Genomic DNA, 21,356 nt, shown 5'->3' with positions numbered 1-21,356 from the left:
AGGATACGATTAAAAAAATAGAACGTTGATCGAAAATTGTTTTGCTTACCAAGTGTGTAATACAGAAGAGGCTATACTTTGGATATTTCATATATCTTTTTCGTATTAACGCGCATTCTATCGCAATCCTGCACTTTCGAATATTTTTTAAATGCATAAGATTAGACGCTTTCATATAAAATGCATGAAAATCCTACAGTATAGTCAGAAAATTGATTTCATATAGCAAATAAAAACACTTTCTGCTATATGATAAATATATTCGACCACTGTGCACTATTATACTAGTAGTAGTACTGTTTATTATCAGTTCTAGCGTATAATTAAATGTTAGTGTACACTTTTTTTTACTTTATCTATAATAATTAACAATCTACGTGAAACTATCTTCCGCAGTCTTTAAATTTAAGTAAACTATTATTATATTTATAAATATTTTGTCATATATGTCTTACTAATCGTCGTATTTCAATTTTAGGTTTCGGACAATGAAGACAATTTAAAAAAAAGAAAGAAAGGAAAATATTCGACGAAATAAGATAATAAAAGTGAGAGACAAAACTGCTACGGAGGTGTTACCGTGATTATGTAATAACGTTTGGGATATTCCAAGATTGGATAATAATAATTAACCAGTTAGCTGTTTCTCACAAATATACTCGTCACGAAGAAATGGCAATATTTTGTGTCATGACAAGGCCTGTCAGTAAGAAAATTAAGAAATAAAAGTCATTTCATTATAACTTAATTCTATGTTATAACAGCCACGCGTACTCTGTGTTTGACGAGTATACTCGTCACGTTTACGTTTTACAGCACATTTTACATCATAACAGCTAACTGATTAAGGATTACGCTGCCAATTGAATAAAATAAGACATTAAACATTGCAATACAAAGATCTCCACACAGCAAATATTTTGTATTATAAACTTTACACACTTCTAACACAACTCTAGCACAATTTTTCGTAACAAAATTTTTCGCAACAAAATTCTCATATGTAGATAATATATTCATAAAAAATAATATTCTACTATATCTATGTATAAGTCGATAGTTCTAGCGTTAATGGAAACTCGCATTTTTATACTTCAGCGTTTCCGTGAAATATAATTGCGATGGTGACACCGGAAGAGTATCCTCGTACGTGGTTTCTCAAATATTTCAGCGATACCGTTTCGCAATAAATCAACAGGAGGTTCATCTTTCGCCGTGGGTTTAGCGAGAAAGATTAATGCGAGCTTGAAAGATCGGCTGGTCAATCGGAGATAAACCGATAGGGACGACTACCGACGCTTGAATAATTTCCTCGACTCGCAGCGGAAAGAAGAGAATCGTGATAATCGGTACGTTGAACCGCGCCGTGTGTGTCTTCCTTTTAGGAAACTTGTAAATCCTGTATCGAGCGTGCACGTCGTTCCCGGCCAACGAGAACGAGAACTATCGCGGATCGATCCTCTTTCATTCGTTTCATTATACGTATGCATAATACGTATATTAAATATTAGAAAATTTGTAAATAAAACTATCAACGTAATCGTAATTCGATCGCGGATTTATCTCTTCAGAGAAATAGAGATATCTGAATGTTCAATGTTCTTTGATAAATTTCTTAATAAAAATATCCGAAGGTGTTTTATTTTGATAATAAAAAAGTTTTAAATATTTATCGAAAGGAAAAAATAAATGAGGAGTTTAAATCAATCGTAATTCGATCGTGGATTTATCTCTTCAGAGAAATAGAGATACCTGAATGTTCAATGTTCTTTGATAAATTTCTTAATGAAAATATCCGGAGGTGTTTTATTTTGATAATAAAAAAGGTTTAAATATTTATCGAAAGGAAAAAATAAATGAGGAGTTTAAATCAATCGTAATTCGATCGTGGATTTATCTCTTCAGAGAAATAGAGATATCTGAATGTTCAATGTTCTTTGATAAATCTCTTAATAAAAATATCCGGAGGTGTTTTATTTTGATAATAAAAAAGGTTTAAATATTTATCGAAAGGAAAAAATAAATGTGGGATTAAAATCAATAGTGGTAATTCCATCGTGGATTTAGATATTCAATAGCTGCTAGATATTCAAAATGGAAATAACTAAATGTTTCATATTCCTCGATGGATTTCTCGATGACAATGTGTGAAAATATTTTATTTCGATAATACGAAGTAAAATCAAACTAAATATTGAATTTAAAAAATATAAGCTCAGTGGTATCGCGAGTTCTTCTGTCGATAGGAAACCACGCTTGTATTTCACAGCGTGTACCCACGATACCGGTATTTTTTCGTCGTCGTTATCGTTAGCCTTTGGAACCCAATACACCCACGTGCTCACCTTTTTTTCACGTTCGTCATGAACGCGTAGGTGAGAATCGTGGTGCAGGCGATAGCGAACGATATTATTGCTTCAGCCGTTTCATTTTATAATAATCGGCTAAAACGAGCGCAACGTGCCCGGCAGCTCGGTCATAAATTTCGTTTAGCCTCCTTTCCATAAAACAGACTAGCGGCGAAGCTTCATGAATGCATAGAATAAAATGCTGTCTACTCTTCGTATTCTGAAACATCCCTCTGGTTCATCATAAATAATTTTATTGACAATTGTATAGACCGCGGATACTTATACATTTATGGGAAATATAAAAATGCAAAAATGAACAGGTCGCATAAATATGAAAATCACAGGGGCGAAATACGATAATTATATTTTTGTCCGTCTTTGTACTTTAATGCCACGTTCTGATTAAACAACAGGACTTCGGTTTCGATAATTTTTCGATTGTTCTCGCAAGAGGCTGGCGCAGCATATGTTTTAGCTCTAAAGAAAATACATAAAAAGTCAATATGTACATATAACGTCGATCGATCGAGGAAATAACAGATTTAAAAATTGCTTTTTTGGTTTATTACGTTTATTACGTTCGTACGATTTCTCATCTTTCACCTTCGTAATAATTTTCTCTGGATTCTAGTTTCATCGCTTTAGTTATGTTCATAAAAATATCAGTTCGCATGAACGTCCTATTAACGATCGTAAAAATTTCCATATACTTGCGGACATCGAGATTATCTTTTTTAGTATTTAGATCTTTTTTAATATCTCAAAAATTCGAGTATTTCTGTCGGAGGACAAGCGGAGGATACGACATTTCTAAAATTCATTCGATTTCCCAACTGCAATCATTTTATAATATTTTATGGACATTAAAATGTAGAATTCAATTTTCAATTATTGTTCCATTGTCATCGTGCAATTTGTTTCAAAAACGATGAACATGCTATTGTTACGGAAGGTGTTTCGTATGGAAAGAGGAAAACCGTATATGTCGTTCGATAAACCAGGAATCAATCGAACAGCTGTTAGAAACGGTCGTCCAAAGTCTCCGAAATGTCCAGACCTAGAGCGAGACGCCTCGAGTCACGTAACAGCCTACATTTTATTTCACTGCACTTTTACTTTGCGACTGTACACGCGGTTCGGCCTTGCTGCGACCTGAATACCTCGGTTCGCCATCGTTGGAATCCTTCGCGTTGCTGTTCGATTTCGATTTATTAGGAGAGTACGTCTTCCGCGATGTGGCAACCACAAAATCGAAAATTCCTAACCAGACGCTCGAAATTTAAGCTAAATTAAAAAAAAAAAAAAAAAAATGTTAAACAAAGCGGTAAGAGGAAACGATGAAATATTTCAACGAAAGTAAAAAGATTTTTTTACGAAAAGATGAATTTCCGAGGACGAAACGATTATTATGATTAATGACAAAGATGTTGAGCGTAACATTTGCAACAACTTAGTGTAGAACATCAAGATGGTGTGTCAGAATGCATTCTCAGAGACGTGAATTAATTTCGTGCTACTGTTCCGCTGTAACCGGGTGACGTTTGTAGTTTAACACGTATTGATGAAACCGTAAAGCAATTAGTATAGTCAACCCTTTCGTGATTAATAACAAGGACAATACGTACGCTATGAGTATACCCCGGATGTCCACATATTTTTATACTTTTATCAACGTAACTAAAAAAATGTAATTCCAAATAGGAATTTGTCTCATTCGCCAGATATTACAGAGATAATATACTCTATTTTGTACATGTTATATATTTTTGCTTGCTATATGCATTCTCTGGATTTCTGCGCTCTTAAATTTCCCAAAAATGACTTTTAGAAAAATTCCTGGATTATTACACTTTTTTTCTGTCACTATAGAAACCTGCTGAGACATGTAAGTAACGCTCCTATTATAAATAAAATATTACAATAATACATCATCGTAGAAGAAGAAACTTGTTACGATATTACGTAGAAAGAATGGAATTTCCACAAGCCGATATTTTTTTAAAAAATCTACTGCATAATGGTTCGTTTAAATTTATCGCGTATTTTATCAGTTCTACGACATGAATCTTCGCGTTGATCGTTATTGTCCCTTATTAGATCTAATTAGTACTTCACCACCCACATTCCCGTTTATTTTACAAGATAATTTATACCACGATGCAACGGGCTCGTACTGGAATGTAATTATATGAAGTATGCATTAACATTACTATGCGAAATGTTCGATCAAGCTTCGCATACCACGATTAATTCAGATAATGAGAATTTCGCTGCGCAGGAACAGTTCGTACATTCAGACCAAAATGTAACATCGATTTAATACGCCAAATTTAGCGACGAGAAGCCTCTACGTTGTTTTATCATTTTTGTTATATCGTTTACACAACTTTATGAAGCGCAATAACACCGGAATCGATTTTAATTCACCAGATACGATTTTACGAGATTAAACATTTCGACGAAGCGTTACATACTCGTTTAACTATCGCTTGAGTTTCCCACGTTGTTCCTTAGAAAACGGTAGAAACAGTGGAAAAACAAGCTTTCTCAAAGTTGTACTGTGCACGCTCGAGATAACATTTGTACGATTTCTAAGAGAAGATCTTTGTAATCTCGTGAAACGATAATTAAAAAGAGGCCTCTAGATTTCAGAGTGCACCAAATAATCCAGAATACTCGTACGATTTAGTTAAGTCTAACTCTGTCCAAATCCTTTCGAGAATTTACTAAGACTATAGAAAACTCGTCAAGCTATAAAATATAATATTTATAATTATTTATAATCATTATTTAACTTCGAATGACACCCGGTTACATCTTCCATTACATTTTACGTTTTACTTTTTATCCAATCGATTTTACAACCTAATTGTCATATAGTAGAGAATATGGTAAATTGATTTCTTCGAAGACAGGCAAGAAACCGCGGTCACATGAAAACTTCACACGCCATTGCGTATTAACCTACGAAAAAAAGAAGAAGAGAAGAAAAAAAAAGAGAAGAGAACTAGCTCAATCGGGTTTTGCTTCGAGCGAAACTCTCGCAAGCCCAGACGATCGACTCGCGAAATTCAATATCATGCAAATGGAACATCCCGTTGCCGAAGTTTCCGCGGAAAATCTGTTCCTGTCCGCGGTGCTCGGCCACTCCCTGTTTATATTAGTCGCGCGTGCGTCTGCGTTAGAGACGCGCTTTGCATACGGCCGTAGAAACGGATAAAGGACGACTCCGTGGTCAGGTAGCTCGCGAGATGCAGCCGAGGAATCGAGTTCAAGGACCTTGCTTTTCCGGAATAGAATGCAAGCCGCGCGTACTGTTTATGTGTATTACCAAGCGGCTGGATGCGCAGCTCTTAACGGCTCCAATCTACAGTCTGTACTCAGGAAATGCATTTTCGAAGAACGTTTCTTCTTGGCACGACGTAAGGACGAAAGGGTGGGGATCCTTTTCTCTTGTCAAGATTCGCGAGCTTTACGAGCGCGGGAAATTGAAAGCGTTATTCTCGAAAGGATTTGAACACGTTGCCGTTTACTATATTTTGTATTAGCTTCTCGTACGTTTGGCGGCCAATGGTTTCAGTTTTCAGACAAAGTTTGGTTGATTTAAAACTATGGAATTTCTGTAATAAAAAAAAGAATATATTTCATACATTCGATAAGAATAGTAAGGGAAATAATTTTTTGAAAATTCTTGAATTATATACCGAAATTTGGATGCATTTAATGCTTCATAGTTTCGTATTACGGTGAAATTCGCTTATCATAATCAGTGTGAAACTTATAATTCTTTTTTGGATAAGAATAACCGACTGATCGGACTATGAAGAGGATCGAAAATTGTCATTATTGAATTCAATCTACTACAAACGATCACGACACTTGTACGATTTATATCTATCGCAGACGCTTAATACCACATTACACATTTATGCTACATTTCGTGTAAACAATTGCTTTTTGCAAACAATATGAGATTTATTTTGTAAAACTTATCAAGTGTTGTCTGTCGTTTGTTTGCGTATTATTAGCCGCTGAATATCATTCTCGCAGTCACAATGCTCCTTCAAAATTTGTTTGTTCCGTTTGTGATACGTAAAAGATAATTGATATGCTTCGGTTAAAAGTAAGTTTTGATGAAAAGATCCATTTAGTACGAATTTCCTGACAATTCTATTCGTTTCTTCTCAAATGTAAAAATCATCCTTTTAAGTGTCACGTGTGACTCGTGTAGTTTCTACATATCTATACGTATTCTATAATTACGGACGATATACGATCTTGAAACTTTCGAGCACGAGGACCGAATATTCTCCGTGCTTCGTTTCGTGAGTGTATTTCCTAGCATTGTTACATAACTAGCTGCAATCACGATCCTTAATTCTTATTTGTAAATTATAAATTATTTTACCGACGATAATTCGACGGCTCTTCGTACGATGCGATTATACAAACGTTCTTTATTCATAAGAAACGTACATTAAGAAACGTACGACACTTTACTAGATACGAAATTCCATGCCAATTCACTTTAATAAGTCATCCAACGCAATTATAGATCTATCTTGGCTATTGAGTGAGAGAAATATCGAAACATTAGAAATGATTAATTTCTAAATGACGACACCTACGCATATTTCATTTCAATAGTAAGAATTTGAAATTTATCTACGAGAGAGCCAAAAATACTAAATATACTAGAAAATTCATAAACAAGAAGATTAGATCGATCGTAGGTAATACGATGATGGATTTATATCTTCGAAGAAGTAAAAATATCTAAACGTTCCAAATTCTTTGATTAATTTCCAGATTATGGCATGCAGAGTGTATCTTATTTCGATAAGAAGAATTTTAAATATTTAACAAAATAGAAAGAATATTGGATTAAAAATGTCGAATATTCGCGAATAAGAACACGCGAAAGCAACTAGCGGATTTTCGTTCTCTTACGAGAAGATTAGATGGAGAAATTCAATTTACCGAACACTCGGCTCAATTGCTTTCGTGTTCCGTGAAATTTTCCAGAAATTGCGCGTGTAATTTCGAGAATCAGTAAATTCAATTGGCCCCGATTTCATAGAGTCACGCGGTTTCCGTGAACACGTGAATTTTTGAATATTCTCGTTCAGGTCAATTTCAGATCGATGCTTCTTGACAAACCTGAACTTGACAAACTCGAACACGTAATTTCGGGACCGATATTTTTCGTTCAACGACGTGCACGACGTGTCATCACGAGCAGCGCTTCGCGCGTAATCACGCGGGATTATGCAATGGTTTATGCGCGTTTTCGTGGACGAGAACGAGTCACGGAAGAGTTTGCAAACGTTAACGCGAGATTCTCCCAACGTTTTCACCGCGAGGTACGCGAGATCGACGACCGGATAAATTTCCACGCATATGCATTTACAGCAGCTCGCAAAAGTATTGGAACATTTACACACTTTATGAATATATTACGTGCGTTGCATAGAAGACTTTGAAACTTCGTTAACACTGTAATGAGAGCCAGCTGTCACGGTTATATCGATAAAGTTCGAAACGAATCTGAGAATGCGTGAAGAAGATACGAAATATTTTGCGCAAACGTATATTTCGTAGAAATCGTAGAAATATTAAAACATTCGGTTGTTCGTTGTATTAACAAGCAGACAACTGATTTTTATGCAAATTCGCATGTTTGGGAATATCATTAAAAAAAGTAAAACCTTGCTAGGAAATTGTTTTATCTACTAACTATTATTAAAGTAAAAAAAACTATTATAAAGACATTACATTATCGATGAGATATTAATGGAAAAGGTAATAAACATACGGCGACATAATCTGATACTTGATATTCGTTGAGTGAATTGCCGATAGCGTAAGAAAAGTATAAGATTGACGAAGATATCATAAATCAGATTACAATCATTTCACGGCCTGGCATGGAAGTCTAACGGGAAAATTGGCAGTCGCGTCCGCTAATTTATGCGCTCTTAATTCTTTTAATTCTGACAAAAATTCACTCGAAGATATTCGTGGAATCATGCGTAATTACAGATAGCGAAGACAGTTGTTGCTTATCTAAATGTGCTACGTCAGACGACGATGACGTAAACGAGATTACGCTCTGGTTATTCATATATCTTTTCATAATATCTACATTCTGCGCGATCTTCCACATTCAAATTTTCTATAAACGCGTACAAACCCGCAGTCTAATAAGTAAGTCAATGATAAACAAATATCATGTAGAGGAATGCCGAACTACATCCTGTTGGAGGAGACCAAAAGCGAGGAGATCGTAAACAGGGCACTGAAGAGGGCGATCAGGTATGAGGAGAAGGCAAGGAGATCGGATAAGAAGCCAGTGAAGCAATGTTTTCGGAAACTGGACAGCAAGAGAGAAACAGAGCTAAAGAACAGGTGGGAAAAAGGAAGATAGGAGGCAATGTGGAGACTAAGAAGAGCCGGTGGAGGGGAACAGGTAGAAGGAGAGGATGAGAGGAAGAGAGAGAGGGAAAAAGAGAAAAAGATAGAGAGGTCAAGGTACAACCCCGCATACAAGAAGATAAGGACGGAGGGCTTGCCGCGTCACCTGAGAGAGAGAGAGAGAGAGAGAGAGAAAGAGAGGAGGAGGAAGAAAAAGGAAAGATGCATCATAACAAGATTCAGATGTGGAAATGAGAGCAGGGGCGAACAACACTGGAGGGAAAGAGAGGAGCAGCTATATAGAATATACGAGGAGAAGGAAGAGACGATGGAGTGAAATATACCAAAAAAAAAGATAGGAAAAGATAAAGTCGGATAAGATAGGTTAAATTAGCTACGGTAAGAACTAGAGATAGGATAAGTGTCATAGTGTGAAAGATAAAATGGTATTGTTCTATTGTGTAGAGATTATGGGGCTGATAGGTGGAAGCTGTTCAAAGCCAAAAGGCAAGTATTGAATAAATAAATAAGAAGTAAATATGACGTAAGTCGGAAGTCACTCTAAACCGAAAGAATTACAACAAATAGATATAACAAATTCGCTCGGCAATCTATTAATAATAACGCTGCACATTCGGTAAAATTATCCTTAACAATTATTATATATCTAAAATTATATATCTAAAATCACTATCTATGCTGTATACTCAGTTTCTACTAGATGCAAGTTTACAGCAAATAAATATATTGCAACTTCTTTGGCTATTCATACATTTTCAGATTGGTTTCTTTGATCGATATTATCATGACAGTCGTATCTCATTGTAGTCCCAATGAAATTTCAAAATATTTTATAAAATACGTATAATAGGGTATGGAAATACTCGTAGAAATCTTTTATGAATATATTATATGTGTTATACAGAGAAGGTAGTGAATATACGAGCAAAATCTAGCAAGAAAACTTGCCATTCAACTTAATAATAAATATTCAAGTCTCCATATAGATTCGTATTTTACGAATATCATTGGATTCTTATATTTTTCAATAAAAAGAAAATTATGAGGGAGAATCGAAGCAACGAGAATACTTTTCAACGAGGACCAGTTTTCCAAAGTTTGAAATCAAAACTCCTCGTTCGGATAAATACTGAAAACTCGAGATCCGGATTGCGAACAAAACTCAATCGAGTTTGACAGAGAAATGGGCATCGATCGACGCTCGTAGCTCTCGAACGGACAGTGTACGAGCCATTCACAGTGTCAAATTGCGTAAGGTTTAGCACAATTGTCGTCAAAACTTTTTTAAAGCAGTCGAGTTCGTTGATATGGAACCAAACTTCATTTAATTCACATTAAAGTCCCTCAAACAATACTAAATAATTCTGATTCGCTTGGATCTATGTAGTCTAAATCTATAACCAAAATAGATCTTAATTTGCTCCAACTTACCCTAAAATTCCTCTGATCGACGATAAAGTCAATTAGAATAACGTAACTCGTTTCAACATTCCCAAGCCTGACGAAAAACGAACCAAAAATTTGCTTCAACTCGCTCTAAACCGTTCCAACTTGCTTCAATTCAGCTCCTTCTTGTTCCGGCTAATCCCGATTCCCTGAAACTCAATCTAACTTGAACCAACACGTTGTAGTTTACTTTATCTCGATCACGATTCCCTCAACTTCTGGCAGACATCTTGCAGTAATTGAATATTTAACGAGACAATACGTTACGATTTGTCGTATATATGAATATAATACTGTCGTTTATATTGATTATGTTCTCTCGATCATCGCATATCATTATCATTTATAACGTTATTACATGAAAATTACGGGTGAAAAATATGGCATATAGTAGATACGTTTTCATTGATTTTCTGTTTTAAAAATTAGAAGTAACAGAGTGATTAATCTGTGGTGTTTCATAATAATTTTATAGATATAAAACAATGCATTTTGGGGGACTTTAATGATCCTTCGCCAAATATATAAATAAGATTTTGCCTTCTGCCTTGAATTTTTTTCTTTTTTTTTTATATATATATCTTTTATTGTAATTTCTTCGGTACAAGTCTTATATTACTTTATATTGGTATTATAATATTATTTTATGAAAATTGAAAACTATGCGAACTACTAGGTCCAAAGATGTAAGTCTCTTAGAAATAGCTGATAAGTAAAAAAAATTTTGCGGAATATTTTTGAAATTTTGAAGAGTATCAGAAAATACGTGTCTAGCTTCAAAAACCAAATAAAAGGACGATACCTGTAACATGAGATTCGTCGACAGAGTATTGAATTTTGAAATTCGATAAATTTCTGTAAAAAATGAGATGTTTCAGTTATCGTGTTCTCGCTTTATAGTCTTCATACGTTATTATTATATTGTAATATTTTTCAAGACGTAACATTTATCGAACGTGAATAAAAATCGATAAAGGCAGACATTAAAATGCAAAGAAAAGTCTTCATCCGGGAAAATAACGCGATACGATCACCATGAATAGCCATGACATTCCGATCGATTCGTTCGCAGCGTGTCGTGTGCATTTAAAACTTCATAAAAGCAAATAGTCGCCTTTCCGGAAAACGACTGCATTCCGACAGCAATCAAAGATACAAGTAAAACTACCGGAACGAAACGCAACTAACCCAACTCTCGTTATAACAGCGATACAACATGTATAACATCCACTAATGAATAATAATTTGTATGCGAATACCGCGTGTTATTTCGCTGCACGCGGTTGTAACCAATAATTAGTTAATCAACTGGAGTTAATAATCGGGAATTAATTCACCGATCATTCTGCACTTAAATGATATTGAATGCGTCGTTGATGGAAAACTTTTTTCGGAAGTTCTTCGATAGACATTCTCGATCACTACAACACTATCAATAAGTTAAAATATTATTCTCGTTGCAAATAAAAGTATACGTAGAATTAGGAAACACCGTTTATGTAAAAATTTCGAAAAAATCAGAAAACTTCACCGTTCCTATCCATGCATCGTTCAAAGAGCTCGATGAATGTTGCAAAATGATTGATTCAAACCGATACTCGCATCCAAACAAATTCATCATCGATTTAAACTTAGTACATAAAAGTATCCAAAATTAAAATAATTTAAGACCAAAGCAAATCTCTATCTACATTGCCTCTCTAATTGTGTTCATAAAAATATAAATTTGCGTAGTCATTATATGAAAAAAACAATCATTCACATCTTTAAAAACAAATCAAATATTTCTCAGTGGTATCACCTTGAAATCAAGGGTGGGATATTCTCCGCGTTAAAACACCTTCCAACAGGCCCTGTAGCAGCAGCAGCGATCGTTTCTACCTTCCTCCAACTAACTCTCCTCCGGTTATCGATTCGTCGGCTGTGAAACGCGGCATAAATTCGCTAGCCGGTCATAGAAGCGGCCTGTCGATCCAACAGGATGTGTCCAGGCGCTGAAACAGCCGTGGTAAATTTCACAGATACCGGCAGAACGGACGATCCTGTTTGCACGCGCGAAGAAGAAAAATATTCGTCGTCTGGTAAAGCGGGACAACGATGTAACCTGTTGCTGGACGAGGAACGAGGAGTCACTTTATGTCCATCCACCTCGTAAAACGTAATGGTTAAGTGGCATGCAGATACGATCAGCGCCGGCTAGAGAATGGACAGGTACCGAGCGTACAAAGGAGCTGAAGTGACCGCCGCGAACCATGAGCGCCTTTTTTTCAGCGTATGCACATGAAAATTGCACGGTTCAACTCCGTTTTCCCGTGGCGAGCTTGGTGGAAGGCAGCTTTAGACAGGTTGTTTAAGCTTCGTTATTTTATTGAGCTGCAAAAAGGCTAGGGATAAGTACAGTGGCTGACGAAAGTATTCGAACAGAAAGCTTTTATGAATACGTTATATGCCCTATACGAAACTTTTTGAAATTCTATTGACACTGTAACGTAACACGACTGTGATGATTAGACCACGAATTCACATTTTTAAGAATATAATTAAAAAGAAATAGAACTGAAGTAGAATGATACTCTGAATGTTTTATATATTTTTGCACATTATACACTTTCTGTGCATTTTTACATTTTTTATTCTCCCATAAATGCGTAAAAATCTGTAGTCTAATCATGTTCATATTTGTCAAATTTGAAACCGATCCGAAAATGTATGTATTTATTGAAAATATAATACAATAAGTGTTAGAAATGAGCTCACTGAGCATAAAAGCTTATTAACATAACGAAGAATTGTGTAAATACTTTTATTATGTTTGCGAAATATATACTTACACTAAACATCGTATAGCTTCTATGTACGTTTTCAAATTTGTTTCAAATTTCAGCGATATAATCGCAATAGTGGAATCTCATTACAACGTTAATGAAATTTCAAAATGCTTTGTATAACGCATATAATATATTTGTAAAAAGTTTCTGTAGGTGTTTAAATATCTACGAAAGAATCTAAAATTTCCAAAATATAAGGTTGTAACTTATAATCCTCCAGTTTTCTCCATTTATATAATAAATATAGAAGCAGGGTAAATTTATGTTGCAATCTAATAATAATAATATATTTATATAATCATATAAATGAGGAAACGTACAATAAGTAATAAAAGATAGAAACTATCAGGAACATTAAAAATATGTACGACTTTCACACCTCGCTTCCTCGTGAAGAACATGAACGCATCGATTCGCCTCTCCCAACGAAGGCAACTTTTGTTTCACGAGTTCGTCAGCAACAATAACACACCGTAGAATCGACTGGTGATTCGTGAAAGGCTCTGGCATCATCCTCTCAAATGCCACGTACACGACAAGTTTAATCAGAAAGAAGATCCTGGGAACCGCCCTTTTATCCTTTGCACATTTCTTCCTTGTCTTGTCTGCTTATTATTATCATTTGCGAATATACATTGAAAATACTTGTTCCATCCCTTTTTCACAAATGCTACTTAACATTTATTCTGTTAAAATTGAGAAAAATTTTAGACAAAATGAAGTTTACACTCAATTCTCATAAAACTTAAATTTGTTAAAATGAAACTGAATAAAGTAGAAAATAAAAAATACAATAAAATATGAATTATTAAAATTTTATTTTCTCGATAAAGTATTCTCGTGGGACTTGTTATCTTTTTCTCCTTACCCATCAAGTAATAACTCCCATCAAATAATACTCAATCAAATAATAATTCCTGAATCTTACAATCCATCATATTACAAGATAAAGAACTATATAAAGAATATTTTAAATTACTCAAATAAATTAAAGCTTATACCTCAAATTCTCCAGTATAATTCCAACTTGCAATTATGTACACTTTTCTTCCTTATACGTATGTATGTACAGATCTCACCGAGCTGACATTTCTCCAATTATTTCTTTTGTAATTGATACTTGAAGTCTTTATCTGGACTGTATGCTTTCTATTTCTTGTAAAAACATAACAATTATAATAAATTTCTTAATAATATGTACATACATACACGACAATTGGTCAAATATTAATTACTAATATTATTAATATCATAATTATTAATCATTAATAAAATTGCTGCAATTCTTCAAATATTAATTACTTTCTTCAGTTAAATCTCAAAATCGAATATCCTAACGCGTATCTAACGAAAGGAAAACGTAACCAATCGATAGAAAAAGTTAGAGAAGAAAAGCAAATCCTAGGAAAAGACGATCGGAGATGATCGCGTAGATTTAAGTACGCGCAACATTCACCAGGTCGTGCAAGGAGGAAGGCACTTGGTGGGGAAGGCCTTCTGGTTACCAAGGGGACTCTCGTCCTGACTCCTGGTTACAAGAAGGAGGAGGAGGAGGGATATGAACGATTGCGCAACAATGCACCGCCACCTGCACTCGTTTCGTCACACAGCTTTAACCGGCTCGATGGTAGTTGGCCGGCTCGCATTACTTTCGCCAATTAAACCTATGGACGGTCGTTGTTCAACTTGAATATGAAATTCCACGATTATTTGAAATTCCAGCCGAATGAACGCGTCGACGACCGCCCGGAGGAAATCTGCGACCCATCATTGACGGCATGTCCAATACACATATTGTTACGTCGATGCACCAGCTTTAGTATAGATGACGAAAAATATTATGAACGAATTGAATCCAATGATCTCTATGTCGATTCCTTTGCCGATTCTGTGATTATGTTATTATAATAGCAAACATTTTAAGCAAACGTATATTTAATAAAAAAATATAGTACACAGCATCTTAAACAAATAATAAAGATTAAAAATGGTCCTACTGAATATTGAGACTTATTAATGTGATAAATAATTGACCGTTTAGATACTTATGTGATCGTAAAATGTATACTTGCACAGAATATCTTCTATGTAATTTTCGGATTTGTTCCAAATTTCGAGCTACTATATATTATAAATAAATTGATCGTATGATTTACTATCAAATTTGAAAATTCAATACAAGAACTGTATACCAATGAAATATCGAATGACTTTCGATTATTTTAACCTTGTATCCTTCGCGAAGAGAATGCGTAGAACAAATTTGATCAAGCCAATTTGTTAATTTCCTTTTCCATTATTCATACCTTAATATTCCGAAATTTACTAAATGCAAAGTTGATAATATTGACAATCGTAACATGATGTCGATTATACGAATCAAATATTCTAGTAATAATATTTTCATTAAATAATGTTCGTTAAATGAATACTATATCGTGTATATTTATTTCACAGTACCTGTTACTAATAATGAGGAAAATACACAATTGGAGGAAGCAGATAAAGAAATTTTAATAAATATTAATTGTCCACTTAAGTTAATATTGAATTATATTCGAGATATAATAGGATTAGATGGTACAAGTGAGTAGGTTATATTCTAACTTTCTTGTATTTACTTTTTTAATGAATATATTAAAGCACATTTTTAGCTGAATTTGATTTATGTGATGAAATTAACTGCCAATTAAGGAAAGTTTCCATTTTTGAACCATACATATCTGGTTTTGATGTTTTTGAAGTGGATTTAACATATCTAATAGTTACATTTGAACGTAAGTTTTTAATATTATGTGAAATATTATTTTCAATGAATATTATTTACACAGGAGATATAAATGGTCAAATGATTAATATAACACCACTCCTTACTGGAAAAGCAGCAAGAAGATGCACTGATATACTATTAAAATCTCATGCCTTGCTTAAGAAAAATTTATCTGCTAAATCTTCTTTAAAGAAAGGGAGTATTACACACAAAATAACGTGATTGTATTCATAGTAAAGGAGTTTAATCATAGTAGAAAATTTAGATACATTTTAAATGTATATTACATAACAGTTATATGAGATTTTGTATCATTTGTTCCTATGCATATAGCAGTCTTTAGGAATAAGTACTTTTATATGATCTTTATAAAAGATCTTTATCAAATTCCTCAAACTTAGTTTCTACTTTTGTAATATTATAAAATTTTCCATGTTTTCCTAATCCTTCTGTAACAAACCTTTTTGCTCCTGCAACTCCTTCTTCAAATAGTAAATGAGATGCATTATCTTTCTCAAATTGTATAGCTTCTTCTAATTGTTTAGCAGAAAATGTTGCAAACTGTGCAGAAGCACGATCTGCAAGCAATGTTTTTTGCGGGAACTTCACAAATGATTTTGCCAAATTTAATGTAGTGCCTAACACTATAAGTAAAAAATTTGTAATTATATAATTTCACTATGTCTTTTGATGTATCTATACATATTATTTACTATTGCAAAATAAACTGCACCATTGCCAGTAGTTGTATAACGATTAATCAAACCACATGAATGTGCCTCTTTTGCTTGGATGTAACGACCAGTTAATATCAGTTCTATTGCTTTTGAATAACCAATTAAAGCAGGTAATCGGACAGTACCACCACATAATATAGGTATGCCAAACCGTCTATTTGTAAATCCTAATACTGCACCTTCTTCCATTACTCTGAGATCACACATTAAGGCAAGTTCGAAGCCTATTCCTAAACCATATCCACTTATAGCAGCAATTAAGGGTTTTTTACATAACTCAATTCTATTAGCCTATAAACATTTCATATCAGAAAAGTTAATATCCTAGTACTTACATAATCTACTTTACATTTCAGTTACTTAATTTACCAATGGCCCAAAGTGAGGTAAAACTTCCTCATTGTTTCCATCATATTGTGCAATTTCTTTAAGATCATAACCACTACAGAAATTCCCTCCTATACCATGAAGGATACCAACTAAAAAATTTTCATCATTTTCAAATTTATCTAATTCATCCAATAGTTCTTGTGCGGCAGCAACATTTAAAGCATTCTTCCTTTCTGGTCGGTTTATACCAATCATACAAATTTCTTCAAAATGATCTACCAAAATATTTTTTTCTGAAATAATGTACAAACATGATTATGCACTAAGAACATATATTTGCTCTATAGTTCGTAAAAACTAAAGTATTATATAATATCACGAATAAAAGTTATTTATTTACCCTTTTGTTCTACTTCATCTTTTACATTTACGCACGATTTGGAGGTTAAACATCTTATTGGATAGCGTTTGTAATGTAGGTTGATTATTCCTGATAATCTTTTTAAAAAATGCATTTGTAGTTTTGAATTGGACTTAAAATTCTATAAGTACTATGATGTCTTATTTTGATAGTATGACAACGACAAACTTTTTTGACTTTCTTCAAATCCTTGTTTTTCATTGAACATAAACACATGAAAATACGACAGTGCGCATTTACAAAGCACTACAATGTTGAAAACACATTATATTAAAATTGACAAGATAGCTATTCAATATAAACGCATCTTAAGGTACATGCCTAACCAAGGTTTTATAAATGTCAAAATAATCTGCATGCTTTCCTTTAAATGAATCTATTTAAGTAAAAGTCGTTATTCCTAATTTTGTATAATTATCGGAAGCTGTAAAGTAAAATAATAGTTTGTAAAATAAAACATTAACAAAATGGCTTTGAAAATGGAAGACTTGCAAAAATTGGAGGAAGAAGCAGAGGCAAAGGCAACAAAATATGGGTGTAATCTATTGCAACGACCAGGTCAATTGGAAAAAATTGATATGTACAAACGTAGAATAGCCCGGAAGAAAGCTTCTGTGGAAACTATGCTCAAAACTGCAATGCAAAGTCAATTAGATGGAGTTCGTGTAGGTTTTGAACAGCTTCAGAGTTCTTTAGAGAGTAGCGCTTCTATAAAACAGGATCTAAATGATATTGGCGAATTATTCAGTAAAGTTCCAGAACTCAGTGCAAAATTGCAAGCTGTTCAAGAAGAGAATATGCGTCACTCTCAATATGTTACTGCCAAAGAAAATTTGAAACATACGTTTACTTTACCAGAAAGCGTTGAAATGACTAAACAGTGGATAAACCAGGGGAATCTACTGTATGCTCATCAGATTATTATGGATCTTGAAAATTCAAGAGATGATTTGTTGTATGAACTTCACAAACTTCCAAATCAGTCCCCAGCTGATACAGTTATGTTAAAAGCTTATTTAGAGGATGTTGAAATGCTTTCTCAACTAATGGAGAAACAAATTAGATTAGTATTAAGTCGTACATTAAACACAGTGAGAAAAGAACCTACTGTTATAGTCACAGCATTGAGAATTATAGAAAGAGAAGAGAAAGCAGATCATTTTGCTATTCAGAGACATAAACAAAGTGGATTTATGCCACCAGGAAGACCTAAAAAGTGGAAAGATATGGCAATGAAAGTTTTAGAAAAATCTGTAGCCAATAGAATTGAAGGAACGCATGTTGAGGAAAGAGTGGATAACAAAATGTGGTTAGTTAGGTATTTAGAGCTTACAAGACTCTTAATTTTGGAAGATTTGAGAGTTGCTAAAACTCTTTGTGAACCTTGTTTTCCACCTTGGTATAATATTGTAAGAACTTTTGTTAAAATGTATCATACAAGTTTATCACAACATTTGAAGGACATAATTGCCAATGGCTTGGAAGGAAATGAATATGTATCTTTATTATCATGGATTATGAATACTTATACTGGCCCAGAATTAATGCAACATCCTGAATTAAATATTGATACAAGTGATATAGGCCCTTTGTTGAGTCTTGAAATTATAAATGATCTGCAAGAGAAATATTTGAAGAATATGTGTCAAAATTATGAAGACTGGATGAAAAAGACTTTGGAAACTGAAAAAGTAGACTGGTGGAGTGGTGTATTACCAGAAGGAAGCACTCAAGAAACATACTATCACACAGCAGCACCTGTGATTATATTTCAAATGATTGATCAAAATCTCCAAGTTACAAAAACAATTAGCATTGAATTAACAGCACAGGCTATAGTCCTGTGCATTGAACAAGTAATTAAATATGGATTTATGTACAAACAAGCAATACTGGAATTTAAAAACAAACATTTTGAGGATAGAAGCCAAGTACCTTACTTTACACATCATATGATTACAGTTGTTAATAATTGTTTACAATTTACAGAATTAGCACAGCAAATGAAACAGCTGTATTGGGTTTCTAATGCTAGTGGAGATGCTACTGTGAAATTCGAAAATTTGTTATCAAATTATCAACAATTACGAAATGAAGCAGCAGCAATATTACTAGAAGAATCTTTCTTAGATTTAGAATTACAATTTCAAGATTTAATTACTCCTAAATGGTTATCATCCCCTATCCCAGTAGAAACCATTTGTGTGACTTTAGAAGATTATTTTCAAGATTATAATCACCTGTGCCCAAAAAATTTTGAATATGTTATTACAGAGGCACAAAATCTCATTGCAAAACGTTACATTTCTGCAATGCTACAAAGAAAGATATCTTTAAAAACATATGATGAATGCTTAACATGTACATCAAAAATAATGACAGAAGCAGATAAATTAAAAAATTTCTTTGATAGAATAGCTCCAAAAGTAGGGAACTTTAATTCTCCTTTTGAAATAATCAAGCGACTAGCGGAGGTATTGCGTTGTGAAGATTCGGAAATTCTTTCTCTTGATTTACATTCTTTGGTTGAAAAATATCCAGATATGACTGAAGATCATTTAGTCAGATTATTGGGTCTCAGAGGTGATATTTCTCGCAGTGAAGCAAGAGAAAAGGTTTCATACATTTTAGAAGCTCAACGTAATCGTAAAGCTCCACAATCTACTGCACATAGCATATTTAAACAAATATATATACAGGATAGTTTTCTCAGTTGGAAGCCTTGAAATTCAAAAGCAATTTGCTATATTAAGTATTATTTTTCACATATCATCAATGAAGCTGATGTAAATGGTATATTGTACTTATGCATTAAAATAATATAAATATTCTAAATTTGTAATGACAAGAAGAATTATCGATTAATGTAAAAAAAATGTTATCATATTGTAAATAGTTCAATCAATTTCATTTTTCAATTAAATTTGATTTTATTTCTTAATTAAAGAGTAACTTATTATTGAAAACTGTAAATAAATATTGTATAATATATAATAATATATGTTAGGTTTATATGCACATGTTGCATGCATATAAATATATATACATACTTATATGTATATATTGCATTATTCATGCCTAAAATCTTTATTATTTACTTATTTGCAGCTTGAATATAATATAAATGATACAATAATCAATTCACTGCCTTAGTAACTGAATGAATGTATATATGTATATATATATTCACTTATATTTGTTTTGTATAATTGATTTGTATGAAATTATTCACATGAAACATAATGGAGTAAAAACAAAAATAATGTAAATATAATATAACATAAAAAACACAATTAAATACTATTTATTTAACATATGTTTCAAAAACATAATTATAAAAACAAATAAGTAATAATTCAAATAATTAAAGCAATGGTACATATTTAGTAAAAGAAGATATTGATTTTGTAAAAACTATGCATGTTGCTAATATATAAAAAATAAATTAAATTCTTAGATTCACCATGTAAGTTGTAAATATCAATATTCCACCAGTTAATATGAGACTTTGTATATATGAGAAATATATAACTATAAGTATTATAATTTTATTCCTAAATATGAGATACCAAAAGGAAATCTAAAAAAGCGGAAAAGATTTAACTTAATCATTATTTCAGTAATTAAGTTATAATATGTATATATGTGTGTTCTTAATGTTTAATATAATTTATAAAAAAATAACATGTACAAAAGTACTGTATATGAAAAATATTTTACGTCAGCAATAAGTTTAAGTATTTGTTTACTACATGTGCATTAATGAGTTACTGCAGGATATTTATGATTCAAATTGTGCAGATATAATTTACTGAACAAATATTTCCTTATTTATTGTATGTATAATTCATACGTGTATTGAATATGTTGAATATATATGTATATCCAAAATCTCTCTGAAGTTTACATATAGTCCACACATTTATTATAACAATAAATAATTTACAGTCCGCTTATCGTGCATGTAATGCTATGCTGTACACCTTAAATTACCTCTATATTTAAAACTATATTCACAATTCAAAACCAATTTGAAAT

At 33.0% G+C, this 21,356-nt stretch overlaps 2 protein-coding genes across 3 annotated transcripts; one reads left to right on the top strand and one right to left on the bottom strand.

Annotated features, from left to right (window-relative positions):
• Positions 1–13,333: 13,333 nt before the first annotated feature.
• LOC126867901 (2,3-dehydroadipyl-CoA hydratase-like) lies at positions 13,334–17,561 on the bottom strand. 2 transcript variants are annotated; one of them, XR_007690457.1, is made up of 5 exons: positions 17,298–17,561; positions 16,937–17,190; positions 16,564–16,858; positions 14,062–16,474; positions 13,334–13,746 (listed from the first exon to the last, which is right to left on the bottom strand). XR_007690457.1 is itself a non-coding variant. In XM_050622980.1 (4 exons), exons 1-4 carry the CDS (start codon positions 17,410–17,412, stop codon positions 16,197–16,199), a joined length of 942 nt encoding a protein of 313 aa, XP_050478937.1. In that variant the 5' UTR covers positions 17,413–17,561; the 3' UTR covers positions 13,334–16,196. The 2 variants fall into 2 exon arrangements, 1 of the variants encoding a protein (XP_050478937.1); XM_050622980.1 differs by having other exon boundaries at positions 13,334–16,474.
• Positions 17,562–17,621: 60 nt separating this feature from the next.
• Positions 17,622–20,783, top strand: LOC126867880 (exocyst complex component 3). Its single transcript, XM_050622922.1, has one exon. The coding sequence runs from the start codon at positions 17,786–17,788 to the stop codon at positions 20,042–20,044; it is 2,259 nt and encodes a 752-aa protein (XP_050478879.1). The 5' UTR covers positions 17,622–17,785; the 3' UTR covers positions 20,045–20,783.
• Positions 20,784–21,356: the final 573 nt, after the last annotated feature.

Source organism: Bombus huntii, chromosome 7 (genome assembly GCF_024542735.1).
Source record: "Bombus huntii isolate Logan2020A chromosome 7, iyBomHunt1.1, whole genome shotgun sequence".
In the NCBI taxonomy this organism is placed as follows: Eukaryota; Metazoa; Arthropoda; class Insecta; order Hymenoptera; family Apidae; genus Bombus; species Bombus huntii.
The sequence above is the reverse complement of the archived record's forward strand: the minus strand, read 5'-3'. Positions and strand labels throughout refer to the sequence as shown.